This window comes from Acomys russatus, chromosome 8 (assembly GCF_903995435.1).
Source record: "Acomys russatus chromosome 8, mAcoRus1.1, whole genome shotgun sequence".
Lineage (NCBI taxonomy): Eukaryota > Metazoa > Chordata > Mammalia > Rodentia > Muridae > Acomys > Acomys russatus.
In genome coordinates, this window is record NC_067144.1 from 55,651,417 (window position 1) to 55,664,851 (window position 13,435).

Sequence of the window (13,435 nt, forward strand, 5' to 3'; positions counted from 1 at the left end):
GGCTGGCTTTGACTCCTTAGCAGGCTTTTGGGCCCTTTTCCTCATACTGGGGTGCCTTGTCTAGCCTTAATACAGAGGAGGTGCTTAGTCTTACTGCAACTTGATAGGGCATGTTTGGTGGGTATCTGTGGGAGTCCAGCCCTTTCCTGAAGAAGAGAGGAGGAGTTGGGGGGGTGTGCAGAGGGGAGGTAGGGGAGAGGGACTGGGAGGAGAGGAGGGAGGGGAAACTGCCATTGGGATTTGAAAATAATAATTTTTTTTAAAGGTTAAGGTTTAAGGTTCAGTGAAAGTAAGAACTTCTCATTTTTGCTTGACCTTCCAGCTTTCTTAACCCCAAATTCCTCAGAATTCAACTTTACTTTACTTTTTTTTTTTGCTTTAGAGTTTAAAAAAAAAAATCCCCAACATAACCAATAATATAAGGTGAGAGACACAGGCAAGTACCTGGCCAAAGGAAATATTAATGGAAAGTGATTTTACACTAACAAAATAATACTTTCACTAGTTCCATTAAAACTGAAGATGACCAAAGAAGCGTCTGTGGACACCGGAATGTGACGAAGGCACTGGCTGGCCCACTGCATCTCTTCCTGTGGCTGTGCACAATCACCAGAGCAGAGGTCCAGGCTCACACACTTTAGCACAGCTCCAAGCTCTTCATGTCCAAGCCTTCTGAGTCTCTAACACTGAAACCCCACAATTCTATACTCCCAAACTGTTAGGCAAAACCCCCTTTTTCCTTGTGGTTCCTCACATCAGTGACTTAACCACAGCAACAAAAAACATCGAATATATCATTTAATGCTATGTACATATGTTTATATCAGCACAGAGACCAATATCAGTCTCTTAATATCTTCACAATATGATGCTTTTTAATGTATGTCTTAATTCACTGAACAAATTAATTGGTAGAAATTTAGGTTGTTAACTAGACCAACTAGTGTTTAAGCTAGCATTTTCCTGGCAATTTAATGCAAATATCCTAGATTTTGAATTACTATATATTTAAACTATTTGTATTTTAGACATTCAATTTTATGTACAGTTGCTTTCCAGGAATTATTTACACTCTTGCACACGATGTATGTAACACTAGCATACTCATGAAATAAATCTTATCCACAAACCCAACTTCCCATCTGCCCTTTTGTAGAATTCATATACGTAAGGTGGCACTGCAGGCCACTCACTTTACATCATCAGAAACAATTCTTCCTCATTATTTGTAAGTCTCTGTACAGTGCATCCTCACTCAGTCTCTAGTGAGTCTGTAAGATCCCTTTGAGTCTTTGGTAGCCTCCTACAGGATGCAAAACAGGACTGGGATCTTTAGGAAAGCACATATTTTAGAAAAGTTCATCTTGTTTAACCGATGTGACTGTTTCAAAGCCATGCTTAGGCTAGGTCATAGTCACACTGTTGTATAAATATGGGTATAAGAGTGTTCACACACACACACACACACACACACACACACACACACACACAGACAGGTATTATAGTACTGTTTAAGTAACTGATGTGAAAAATCTTCTCACTAAAAATTACTCTTTAAAGAAAGGGTAAACATGCTCTGATTTCAGTTTATTTTTTATTATATAGACTATGCTGTTTGTCATAAATGAAATCTCAAAGAGTAACCACAAAAATCAATCTGGAGAAATTAAATACTAAAGCCAAACAGTTACAACCGAAAATATGTTAAATCATGTGTGTGTGTCTCTGTGTCTAAATAAACACCAATAAAACATCTGTCCATTTGCCTTACAGAAGCTTTTCAAAAACAACAACAACAAAATTACATCTGTCCATATCCTCTCCTTGTTTATTTAAGCAGTTTTTGTATCTTTTCTAAAATGTGTGTCTTTTAAAATCGAGCTTCCAGTCATATGCCAGGTGGGTTAGAAGGCCCAGGTACATGTCAGGGCCTAGACACCATGCTAGACTGGCACACTGATGGACCAACTGCTGGATACTGTCTGGCATCACTACAAATCTCCCCTTTGGCAGCTCATGTTCCAGCTACTGACAGGGCCTCCCATTTGCTCTGCATCAACTTGGGCAGGAAGGAAGGCACAACTGGGGATGGTAGAGCAATGAGGAGCTGCTGTGCCCACAGCTGGTGCCAATGACCTGGCACACAACCCACCCTTCCCCCTTTCTCTTCACTTGGCACTGAAATCTGATTTTACAAGTACTTAAAATATCCGGAGTGGAAATTCTGTGAAGTTTGCTTATTTTGTTACCATTATCTTTCAATTTAAAATTTAATTAGCTCTGAATACTAAGAAAGGAAGATACTTCCATCACTCCTCTACCTCAGGGACAGTAAGTAGTACAAATTTTGGTAGACACATTTTAGGACACATCCACAGACTTCTAAATATATAGAAAGAAACTGGGCAGAAGAAATGGAAACTATATACCATGAACAACAGTTGCCTATTTTATCCCAAGAAAGCATTTCTGAATAAGATAATTGGGCTTTAAACTTTTTATTTGTAGAACACCTCCATGTGCACGCACATGCGTGCACACACGCACGCGCGCACACACATACACACACACACACAAACTATTCTCTTCAAGTTGATTGGAGCATCTCCCAACCCAGAGAGCAATTTTAAAGTCCTGTGATAAATACAGGCACCCTTATAAGTCAAAGTAAAAAGATTCTGCGTTTTTGTTCTTCAAGTGCTGGGTCACAGCCCCCCTCCCTTTTGTCTCATACTTTATCTTACATTCTCAGGTGAAAGAGCCAATGACACCATTCTGCTCTGTGATGACACAACCTGGGAGTGAGTTCCACATATCTCTCCTTGCCCACTGAGGCTGCAGAACCCCAAAGTCATCACTGTCCTCCAGCAGGGACCCTGTGATCAGCTCAAACACCTCCCAATGACCCTTCTATTAGAAGAATCTTCTCTTCAGCCAAGCAGTGGCCTAAAATATTTAATCCAGTTTACATTTGAATGGTCAAAGTGAGAACAGGACTATCTATTTCTGGGCCAAGAGAAAGTAAAAATCACTTTTCCCCCCTAAATCTTAAATTCCTGTTCTCCGACACTTGTCCTTTCTCCTGCCCTCTTCAGCACCCCAGATACACTAATGATCCATGGAGACTGGACTCTTTCCTGCTGTATCACAGTGTTTTAACACCCAAGACACACACCCAGTCTGCTTAATTTTTATATTGAATGACAGGAAAAGCCAAAGCTCTCCAAATGTTTATCCTAACAATAGAAAAACAAACTAGGAATTTACTGACATTGCTGAGCTGCTCTTTTTAAAAATTAAAAATGTAATAATTTTTCTCCATCAATCAAGGCAATATAAATGAGGCTTTGTTCCTTATGACAAGGAGCTAATATCCAAAATATATAAAGAACTCAAGAACTTAAACACCAACAAGCCAAATAATCCAATTAAAAATGGGGTACGAAGCTAAATAGAGAATATTCAACAGAGGAAATGCTGAATACCCTTAGCCATCAGGGCAATGCAAATCAAAACAACTCTGAGATTTCATCTTACAACTGTCAAAATGGCAAAGACCAAAACTCAAGTGACAGCACATGCTAGTGAGGATGTAAAGGGGAACACTCCTCCATTGATGGTGGGAGTGCAAACTTGTACAACCACTGTGGAAATCAATCTGTCCCTGTCTCAGGATATTGGGAATAGCTCTACCTCAAGATCCGGCTATACCACTCCTAGCATATACCCAAAAAGATGCTCTACCATACCACAAGGATATTTGTTCAACTATGTTCATAGCCACTTTATACATAATAAAAAACTGGAAAGAACCCAGATGTCCCTCAATCAAAGAATGGGTAAAGAAACTGTGACAGATTTACACAATGGAATACTTTTCTGCTATTAAAAAACAAGGAAATCATGCAATCTGCAGGCAAATGGATGGAACTAGAAAAGATCATCCTGACTGCTGTAACCTAGACCCAGAAAGACACACATGGTATGTACTCTCTTATAAGTAGATTTTTGCCGTATAGTACAGATAGCCACACTACAAGTCACAGACCCAAAGAAGATAAGTAACAAGGAGGATCCAAGGGAGAATGTTTAAATCTCACTCAGAAGGGAAAAAGAATAGACAGCAGAAATGCTTAAAGAGAGGGAACATGGTAAGAGAAGGAGCACTGAAAGAAATGAGGGTTGATCTCAGACCTGGGGAGGGTGGGGCAGCAGGATCTAAGGCTTGTAGAGAGAAGAGAAACTTCTGTGACAAGCTGGACACCTATGACAGGGGACACCCCTGGAGCATAGGAGGGTGACTCTCACTGAGACTCCTCGTAGCAGAGGTCATGGAGAATGAAGAGGACACCCTCTAACTAGACATGACTCCTAGTGGAAGGAGGGGAGTACTGACCCACCCACAAAAACTTCAACCCAAAACTTACCCTGCCTACAAGATGTGCAGAGACAAAATTAAAGCAGAGACTGAGGCAATGTCCAACCAATGCCTGGCCTGAGCTGCTCTGATTCAATGATAGTAATAAAGTTACATACATAAAACAAGGCGAATTTACATGCCCTACTCTTTTCAAAGAGCTATTTTTAGTTTGACTGTAGCATGCATTTGTTTTTGTTTTTTAATGATGCTGCACTTTTATATAACCATATATTCAAGGTCTTTGTCATTCAAGGAACATGAAGGTTGTGCATTTAATCTTTAGCTTGTTTGCAGAGGATGTGATTCACAAGGTAGGATAGATAAAAATAAGCCTGCAGCGGCATGGTGCCGCATCATCAGAATTCACCATCTTATCAACAAATGGAAGTCATTCTTTATTTCTTAAGCGAAGCAGTTTCATATAAGATAAATAGCTTTCAGTCAGAATAGCCTAACACACAAAATGCGTCTTTTTGACATGTATATTCTAACACTACTTTATAACATGAGGTTAAAATGAGAATAATCTCAGGGTTGTGTGTTAAAAGTGACATGAGTCAAATCTGCATTTTTTCTATTGTTTGTCTCCTGAACATAGACTCTCTGTGCGAATGCTTATACATAAGAGGCTCTTATTGCACAGTCAGCATCTCTTGACTTTCAAGGACCACATTCTAAAGCCTTATACAGGGAAGTAATTTCTGGGGCATTTCCTTTTTTATGTCTAACAGTGAAAGTCACCCGATGTTTCTAGACAATTGTATTTTATTTTCAGAGACCAGAAAAGACTGGAACATATGATCTCAGAGGCATGTGACACTAATTTCCAGATATATGGGTTTGAAAATAAATCTACTTAGCTATTCATATTTTAGTTTTCCTACCTTGCAAGCTAATATTTTGGGTTGGAAGTTGGGAGCTGGTTGCATCCAGCTCTTAGATCATGATCTCTGTCAGTCATTCTTCTTTGGTTTACATAGGACATGGACTGGTAACATCAGACACAGAAGAAAAAGTGAAGTGGACATAAGTGACTCGGCCATCCATTTGTTGGCTACTGCTGAATACTGTTTGTCCCTGAAAACATTGCTTGCTGGCATCCAAGCCTTTCTTCTCACAAACTCTGATGCAAAACAGCTGCAGTAGCTTCTTCCGTCACAGAGCATGATGAGATGTTATTGCCAATTTTCTTTTTTATTAATTTTTATTTTTTATTTAATTTATTCAAATTACAACTCAGCTGTTACCCCAACACTTGTATCCTCCCATTCCTCCCTCCCTCCTGCTTTCACCCTATTCCCCTCCCCTAGGTCTATGACTGAGGAGGACCTCCTCCCCCACTATATGGTCATAGGTTATCAAGTCCCATCTTGGTAGCCTGCTTATTCTTTCTTTGAGTGCCATCAGGCCTCCCCAACAAGGGGAAGTGGTCAAATATGGGACACCAGAGTTCATGTCAGAGTCAGTCCCCGCTCTCCACTGTGCTGTCCATTGGGTAGACCAGCATAGGGGTTCGACATTTACTACTTGTATTATACTTGGTTAGTGCAATAGATTGAGCAGAACCCCCTGGCTCCCAATCCACCCATCACAATGTTCTTCTTGTAGGTTTCTAGGACTCTCTGGGTCCTTCTATTTCCCTATCTCTTATATTTCTCTCATTGCCACTTTTCTTAAACTTCAATTTTTATTTGATTCTCTCTCTCTCTCTCTCTCTCTCTCTCTCTCTCTCTCTCTCTCTCTCAAAAATGATAGGAATCTTTATATAGTAAACTGACCTTAAACTCTCCATCCTCCTGCCTCAGCCTCCTGAGTGTTGAGCTTAATTGGTGCTCTCTGAGCTGGAGTGCTCAGCTAATACCACTTAGGAAATTGATGAAGTAGCAGAAATTTTCAATTTTAAAATATTTACTTCTTTATATTTGCTGGTTTGCACATACAGAAGATGGATCTTTGAGCATTTCAGCAGTGTGCCTTTGGTCATAGCCCTACCTCTTCTCCTCATCTAGTGGTTTGACTTCTTCAAAATGTATTTCCAAATATTTTCATCAGCTGGAAATGGGGCAAGATGGATGTTTGAATTGTAGGAGAACAGTAAATATTTTCAAACATTCAGAAGGAGGCTCTTTTTGTACACTCTGCTCACATTCTTTTGGAGATTATTAGCTGTTAGTACAGGAGATCAACAAGAGAAACCTACAGAATTGGTTTCTTAGCCCACTGTTGTTTAGAGAGTAGTCATGAACTGAAATGACATGATGTGAAGGAAGCTGCATCTACCTGTACGATAACTCTGGATCAATGCACATGAGCGCATTTTATCTGGGCTCCTGCTACAGAATAAGCTGTCCACTGCTCGCAGTCAGTCTTTGCCTGTCTTTTGACTTCATCCTCTTCCTGTGATCCTCTCCTAGTCACCAGAGCTTGAAACAAAACTTTAAAATGTCAGGTTTTAAGTCACTTATACTGGGGTCGAGTTAGGCAAAGGCGTTGGAAAAGGATGAATGTCTGTACAAATGCAGGACTGCGATGAAAACAGTAAGGACGCTTTTAAGAGACACACTAATTCCTACTGCACAGGAAATAAATATGGACAGATTATGCCTCAGTCTGGTAGAACATATGACATTAGGTGGAGGATAACTCACAAAAAAAGCCAAGAGGCCTGGCTACTCTATTTGGCTTCTGTCCCTGCTCACCATCTGAGCTGCTTCCCAAACCCTGGGCTAGTGTCTTCACTCTGAAATCAGTAGGGGCTTGAGTTCCAAGGCACTTAGGGCCCAAGGTTCTCAGCATAAACAGGGAGGTTCACTGCCTGCCTGCACTAGGAACAGCACTGAGGAAGGCAATAGGAAACAGGAAGACCTTAGAATGACACTTTACTGAGAGTCCGTGTTCAAGAAAGTAGTTAAAAGCTGCAGTTGATTTTAGTTTTGAAAAAAAAGTGTGGATTGGATGGTTTGAATTATCGTTAGGCTTTGAAATTAAGTTCTATTTTCTCTCTTTTGGTTTTTGTTTGTTAGTTTGTTTTTGTTGTTGTTGTTGTTGTTGTTGTTTTTCTTTTAAAAAATAATTTGAGAATTCCATACATCAGTACAAACTGTATTCACATCATTTCTACCCCTCTTTCTCCTGCACCTCCCACCCTGTTTCCCCAGTGTCCCCTCTGTAATTATTGTCCACAAGTGCACACAACACGTACAGCAACTGCACATATAGAGTTGTGGGGTCTAATTAGTTTTTCCCCTATTTGCATGTGTCTAGGGCAGGGCTCCATTTCTTTTCTTTTTTCCATTACAAAATAACTTGCAGTACTATGCACACCCTAAACTCAGGGTTTGGAGGCTTGACTAGAGTCAATAGAAATGGTGTTCTGGATGGGCGATTGTAAAACTAAAAGCGATTCCACTTTTATAAACTCAGCTGGTGTAGCTTGTACTCAGCCATAAATGAACCTGCATTCATTATTTCATCTTCAGTTTATATTTACAAATACAGAGAGCCATCTCCAATCATAAAAGTGAGTGCTGAATATTTTTACAAGCTATTATAACATTTACAAAGGGTACCATAAACACACACAAGATGTGACTCTACGGTAATGAAATGAATTTTCCTGTGCGGTAGGGAAGGCTCATTAGCTTACAGCCAGGCTCTGTGCTGTGCTTCAGAAGACATGCGTGGCATTACTTCCTAATGGCTCATGCTGTCACTAGAATATCTGTCTCTAAGTCCCCTGGTCTTTGAGAATGCAGGCATCCAATTGTGTGCAAACTGATAGCTTGGTAGAATCAAAACAAGAGGCTCAAAGAAATCTTTTCCTTTCCTAGGAATATAGTGAAAATCTTTTCCCTAATTCTACAAATTAGCCAGATTTTAATATAATATTTTTTAATTGTTCATGACACACTTTTATTTTTTAATTTAATTAATTTATTCAGATAACATCTCTATTGTCATCCCATCCCTTGTATCCTCCAGTTCCTCCCTTCCTCGCTCCTACTTTCACCCTATTCCCCTGTCCTATGTCTGTGACCAAGGGGGACCTCCTCCCCCACTATATGGTCATAGGCTATCAAGTCTCATCTTGGTAGCCTGTTTATTCTTTCTCTGAGCACCACCAGGCCTCCCCACCATGGGGAAGAGGTCAAATTCCCTCATGTTACAGGAAAGAATGATTTATATGATTCTTAGTAAAAGACACTGGAGTTTTTCTTCTTCTAAAAAAAAAATTTATAACTTAATCAGATTACATCCCAATTGTTATCCCCTTGCTTGTATCTTCCCATTCCACCCCCTTCTTCCTCCCTATTGCCCTCCCCTAGACATCTGACAAGAGGGACCTCCCCGACCCCATTTGACACAGCCTATTAGTTCTCATCTGGATAGCCTGCTTCCTCTTCCTCTGTATGCCCACCGGGCCTCTCCACCAAAGAGAAGTGATCAAACCAGGTCACCAGAGTTCTTGTCAGAGGCACTCCCTGCTCTCCCCACATTTTTGATAATTTCACTATTTAAATTAAGGCATACTGGTCAGGAGGGAGTAGAATGGGTGTGTACACTTACTTTCTTCATCCAGGAGACTCTCCGTGGCAGACAGTAGCCTCATCCTGTCTTCGGGGTTGGCAATGTCTAATTCAATGAGATGACTTTCTTTGATATCCTTCAAGTCATCCAGGGTCTCATAACCATTGAGCAGAAGGGTTGAAGTGTAGTCCTGTAGTTGGAGGAAAATACGTATAATCTGTAAACTAGTAGGGCTCGAATATTTTGTTTTCCCTAAATTGAAAGTAAATATACAAATGTCAACAATAACCAAAGCACCAATGGAAAGCTCAATTTCTATATACTAGTTTCCCATAAACAAACTCTAAGACACTTGATAGAAAGTACTGTAAATTCTTAACCTTCAGAAGGACAAATGTAGAGAAGAAGTAATCACTAGAAACTATAACAGTGGGAAAGCATGGGTCATTTACCAGCGGAACTATCCATCCCATTGGGCGCTTTTACTTCATACCTAGTTAAATTGACACAGACAGCATTTTTTAAAGTTTTCAATAAAATATCTCTAATAGACGAAGTTACAGAAATATTTCTGAACCAATCTCTCTTTTTGATTGCTTGGTCATGAAAACATCTACTTTCATTATTTTCTTAGTGTAGCTTAAAAAGTGAGATGGAGTGGTAGGGAAAGTGTTTATTGCCTAATGAGCTAAATCGGGTCCCAAAACACAAACTGATAAAAGGAGAGATTCACTCTTGCGACTTTCCTCTGACATCCACAAACACACTGTGGCATATACACAACACACACACACACACACACACACACACACACACACACACACACACACACTTCAAATGAATAAATAAATAAATGTAAAAAGTAAAAAATAAACTTAAAATAGACTCAATTCTGTATATAAAATGAGTTCATCATTGTTACTGATTGAAAAGTAATATATTCAATGAACCACAGACTTGCTATTTAATTTTTTAAAGATTTATTTTACTTATTACATATGAGTGCTTTATTTGCAGAAGAGGGCATCAGATCACATTATAGATTGTTGTGAGCCACAATGTGGTTGCTGGGAATTGAACTCAGGACCTCTGGAAGAACAGATGGCACTCTTAGCCTCTGAGCCATCTCTCCAGTGCCTTGTTATTTAATTATTAAGTTAAGATTTTAGTTACACATAAAAGACTCACAGTTGAAGAAAATATTATTTCCTTTCCTCAGTGGGGATATTTTGTTTATCATTTGCATCAACAGATATTAGTTTAAAATGCATAAAGTTCTGAAAATAAAGTAGATATGAATTTCTATAAGCCCTGTTCTAACAGACTTAATATGCAAAGTGAAGTTAAATTGTTTCTTATATTTCTTCAAAAATTCCTCCCATTTAACTTGATCATAGTCTCAATATCTTTGTTTCCGTTACTAAAATTGAATATGATGGCAGAAAGTTTTAAGTAATCAAGAAAAACTTACTACAAACCACATTTTAACCAAAATAGGGGAAGAAGAATGATAATTATTTTTAAAATAATGCATTTTAGGAGAACAGAGACTACCCAACTTTCCATTCTTACACAACAATCTGTGACTTCGTGAGTGCAATATTTCACACCCTTAGGTAATTTTCCACCAACCTCTCAGGCAGAATTCACACTGTGTCTCCTCCCGGAAGTATCATGTTATATCAAGCTTACCATAAGGAAACTTGAACTGGATGTTGGCAGAATGGTAACTCAGAAATACCAATTAGGAAAAATATCATTTCTATTGTCTTGATGAATTACTTACACTATCAAAAGACTGATGGGTTAATTTTACAAGTGGAATGCAAAGCTGTAAATGGAATAACACTGCAGTGTGTACTGTACTATATGGGCTATTGTACCATTTAACAAGTTATTTCTTTTAAGACGTACTAATACAAAAATTACAAAACTGACAATTGGAGGGTCAGTGATGCAATGGGTTCAAGTGAAGTGCTTGTAAAACAAACTTTTCCTTGAAATAATCACAAGGGCATGAGTGATCACTGTTTCTTGAGTTACCTTGGAGATACAGATTTTTAGTCATTTTCTCTGCACTTTATTTTGGTCTCTCTACTATAAAAATTCAAGTTTCTTGTTAGATTTCTTCTCAGTCTCTCTGATTTCACTATATTTTTATTATTCTCTTTATCATTCTTACTTAAATATTTTACACGGTCATCCATTCCCCTAGATTTTTTTGTTTTTGTTTTTCACTGCCGTGTCTCTACATTACTCTCTATTGTCACTGGCTGCTAAGTACCACTAGGGTTTAGGCCAAAGGGTGTTCCAGCAAGACTCACCCTTGCATCATAAAAGTAATAAAGGAGAAATAAGACCTGTTCTAGGAAAACAGATTCTCCTTTGCTGTAAATCTTATTTTTTTAACAACCCTCTGTAAATACTGATCCACTCTCCTCAACTGTTCTTCCATTTGTCAACCAAACCAAGCCCAGCAAAGATTTACTCACCTGAAGGTTAAGCCTCTCTAGGAACTCCTGCAGCGTCCTGGGGCTCTCTCTCTTACTGCTTCTGGGTGCTTTGATTTTCTTAGGAGCTGCTCCCTCTTCTGAGATAACATCCACATAAATAAATTTGAAGTTTCCCACTTTATTGTTCAGCATCCCTGTCCACATTCCCATCGGTGTTTTGCAGATAATGTCTATGATGTCTCCTTTCTAAGGACAAAGACAAAAAAGGAAAGTCACATTCCAAAGCACTGTCAGGCTGCAGTAGTATATAAAAAAAAGGGGGGGGGGGTTGTTGGAAACTTAGAGAAATGAGGGAGATGTACTAAAGGTGTTTGGAGAGTATAGAAACCGAGTGACTCCATGTCTTCAATGAGAGTGCTCACTGTGTGGTGAAGAGAACACCAGCCTGCGTGGTGATGCTTTTCTTGTCCTTATATCAACATGAAAAGAAACAGTGATATTAAGTGACTTCTCAAGAGCCTAAAAGAAGTTAAGGATGACGTCAGACTTTTCATTCCCTCTCCTAAATCAATATAGTACTAAAACTTCAAGCCATCATTCAACATGCTCTTTTAAAAGGGACACAGAGAAGAAAGAAACTGTGGGCTCCATTCATGGTGTTAGCTCATCTGACACAATTCATTTACAGCATAAGTCCATGTATACTGTTTTTTCCACCTAAAGTTCTATAAGTATAGGATTTACTAAAGATGTAGCCAAAGCATTCATGCAACCAGGTATGCTGCTTGATTCTTGAGTACTGATGGGTCTTCCCATTAGTGTTTAGTAGCACCAGGCTGTGATCTGTCGAGCCTCATTAGGGAAAGCTATTTCTCTGGCCTGGACAGAGGCCTAACATTCCAAGCTACACCAGATAGAAAAGAACCAGCCCAGTTGTTCTGGCCAATCATCTATCCAAAGGACCTCCCCTTCATAGGGGGGTTCACCTTAAGCCATGCTCAAGGCAGAAGAGCAATATGAGCCGTTCAATGAGCATGAGTGCTCTGACTTCCCTGAATTGCCAACCCTAGTCCAGGGCTGCAGACAATATCCTGGGCCTGTCTGAATTTTCTCAGAGAAGCAAAACGTTCTTCCTTCATCTTCCTATCTTTTCTTTAAGTGTGCTTTCTCTAATAATTCATTTGTTCTCTAATGTCCATCTCTACTATGTGGCTTCTTGTCAGGGGGTGGGGGGGTGGGGAGGTGACCTCCACAGAGGACTAAGTGAAAGGCCATATCTTTCTCTGTTCCTCTTCTTCCACTTTGGCTTCCACTTCCTCTTCTCTGTAGCTTCTGAGACTTAACAGTTTGCTGCCCCTGGTTTTTTCCTTTAAAATTAGAATCAAATTTTCTTCATATCTGAGTCCATCCTTAAATTATTTTATTAAGGAGACTAAGAACTCCATATAGGGACTCAGATGTCCCAGGTAATGCAGTGACTTCACTGGAATTCCCCAAATTTTCTGATAACATCAAGAGGAGGTATTATGTAGACCAAAAACCACAACAAAGTGTTCACAGAAGCACGAACTAGGCAGTTTGACCTTGCCAAACCAACTAGCATTTTGTACATCACATCTAAGAATTACACTTGGCCATTGGCTGCCGTTACTGGCAAGGGTAAAAATTTTTATGGAGATATTTCTTTATGGGGAAATTTGATTTCTGGGCAAATAAATGCCTAATTGTAAGAGTCATAGTTGCTCTTACAAATTTAACTTTAGAGCCCAAAGAGACATGATGGATCCCAATATTTGCTGCTTGTAAGTCTCTATCCTTAAGGCTATGCTTAAATATGTATGTCCTGCTGCTCTGTGCATATATGATTGATGTGAAACACAATTTTATTGGTTACAGTCATTTAGAGTTGAGTGTCATTGAAACGTATGGTCTCTCTGATTTAGGATAGTATGTCTGGGTGTAGGTCTTGGTGTTTCCACTTTTCACTTGAGAGAATGAAATGGCAAGCCAGATGCCATCCAACAAGGGGATCACC

At 39.4% G+C, this 13,435-nt stretch overlaps 1 protein-coding gene across 1 annotated transcript in view; it reads right to left on the reverse strand.

Moving 5' to 3' along the window:
• The window catches only part of Samsn1 (SAM domain, SH3 domain and nuclear localization signals 1), a 48,984-nt gene that overhangs the window by 4,342 nt on the left and 31,207 nt on the right, over positions 1-13,435 (reverse strand). Inside the window, exons 6-7 of the mRNA XM_051150370.1 lie at positions 11,440-11,646; positions 8,987-9,137 (exon numbers count right to left, since the gene is read on the reverse strand). Coding sequence (XP_051006327.1) covers positions 8,987-9,137; positions 11,440-11,646 — 358 coding nt within the window. The remainder of the gene's footprint in view (positions 1-8,986; positions 9,138-11,439; positions 11,647-13,435) is intronic.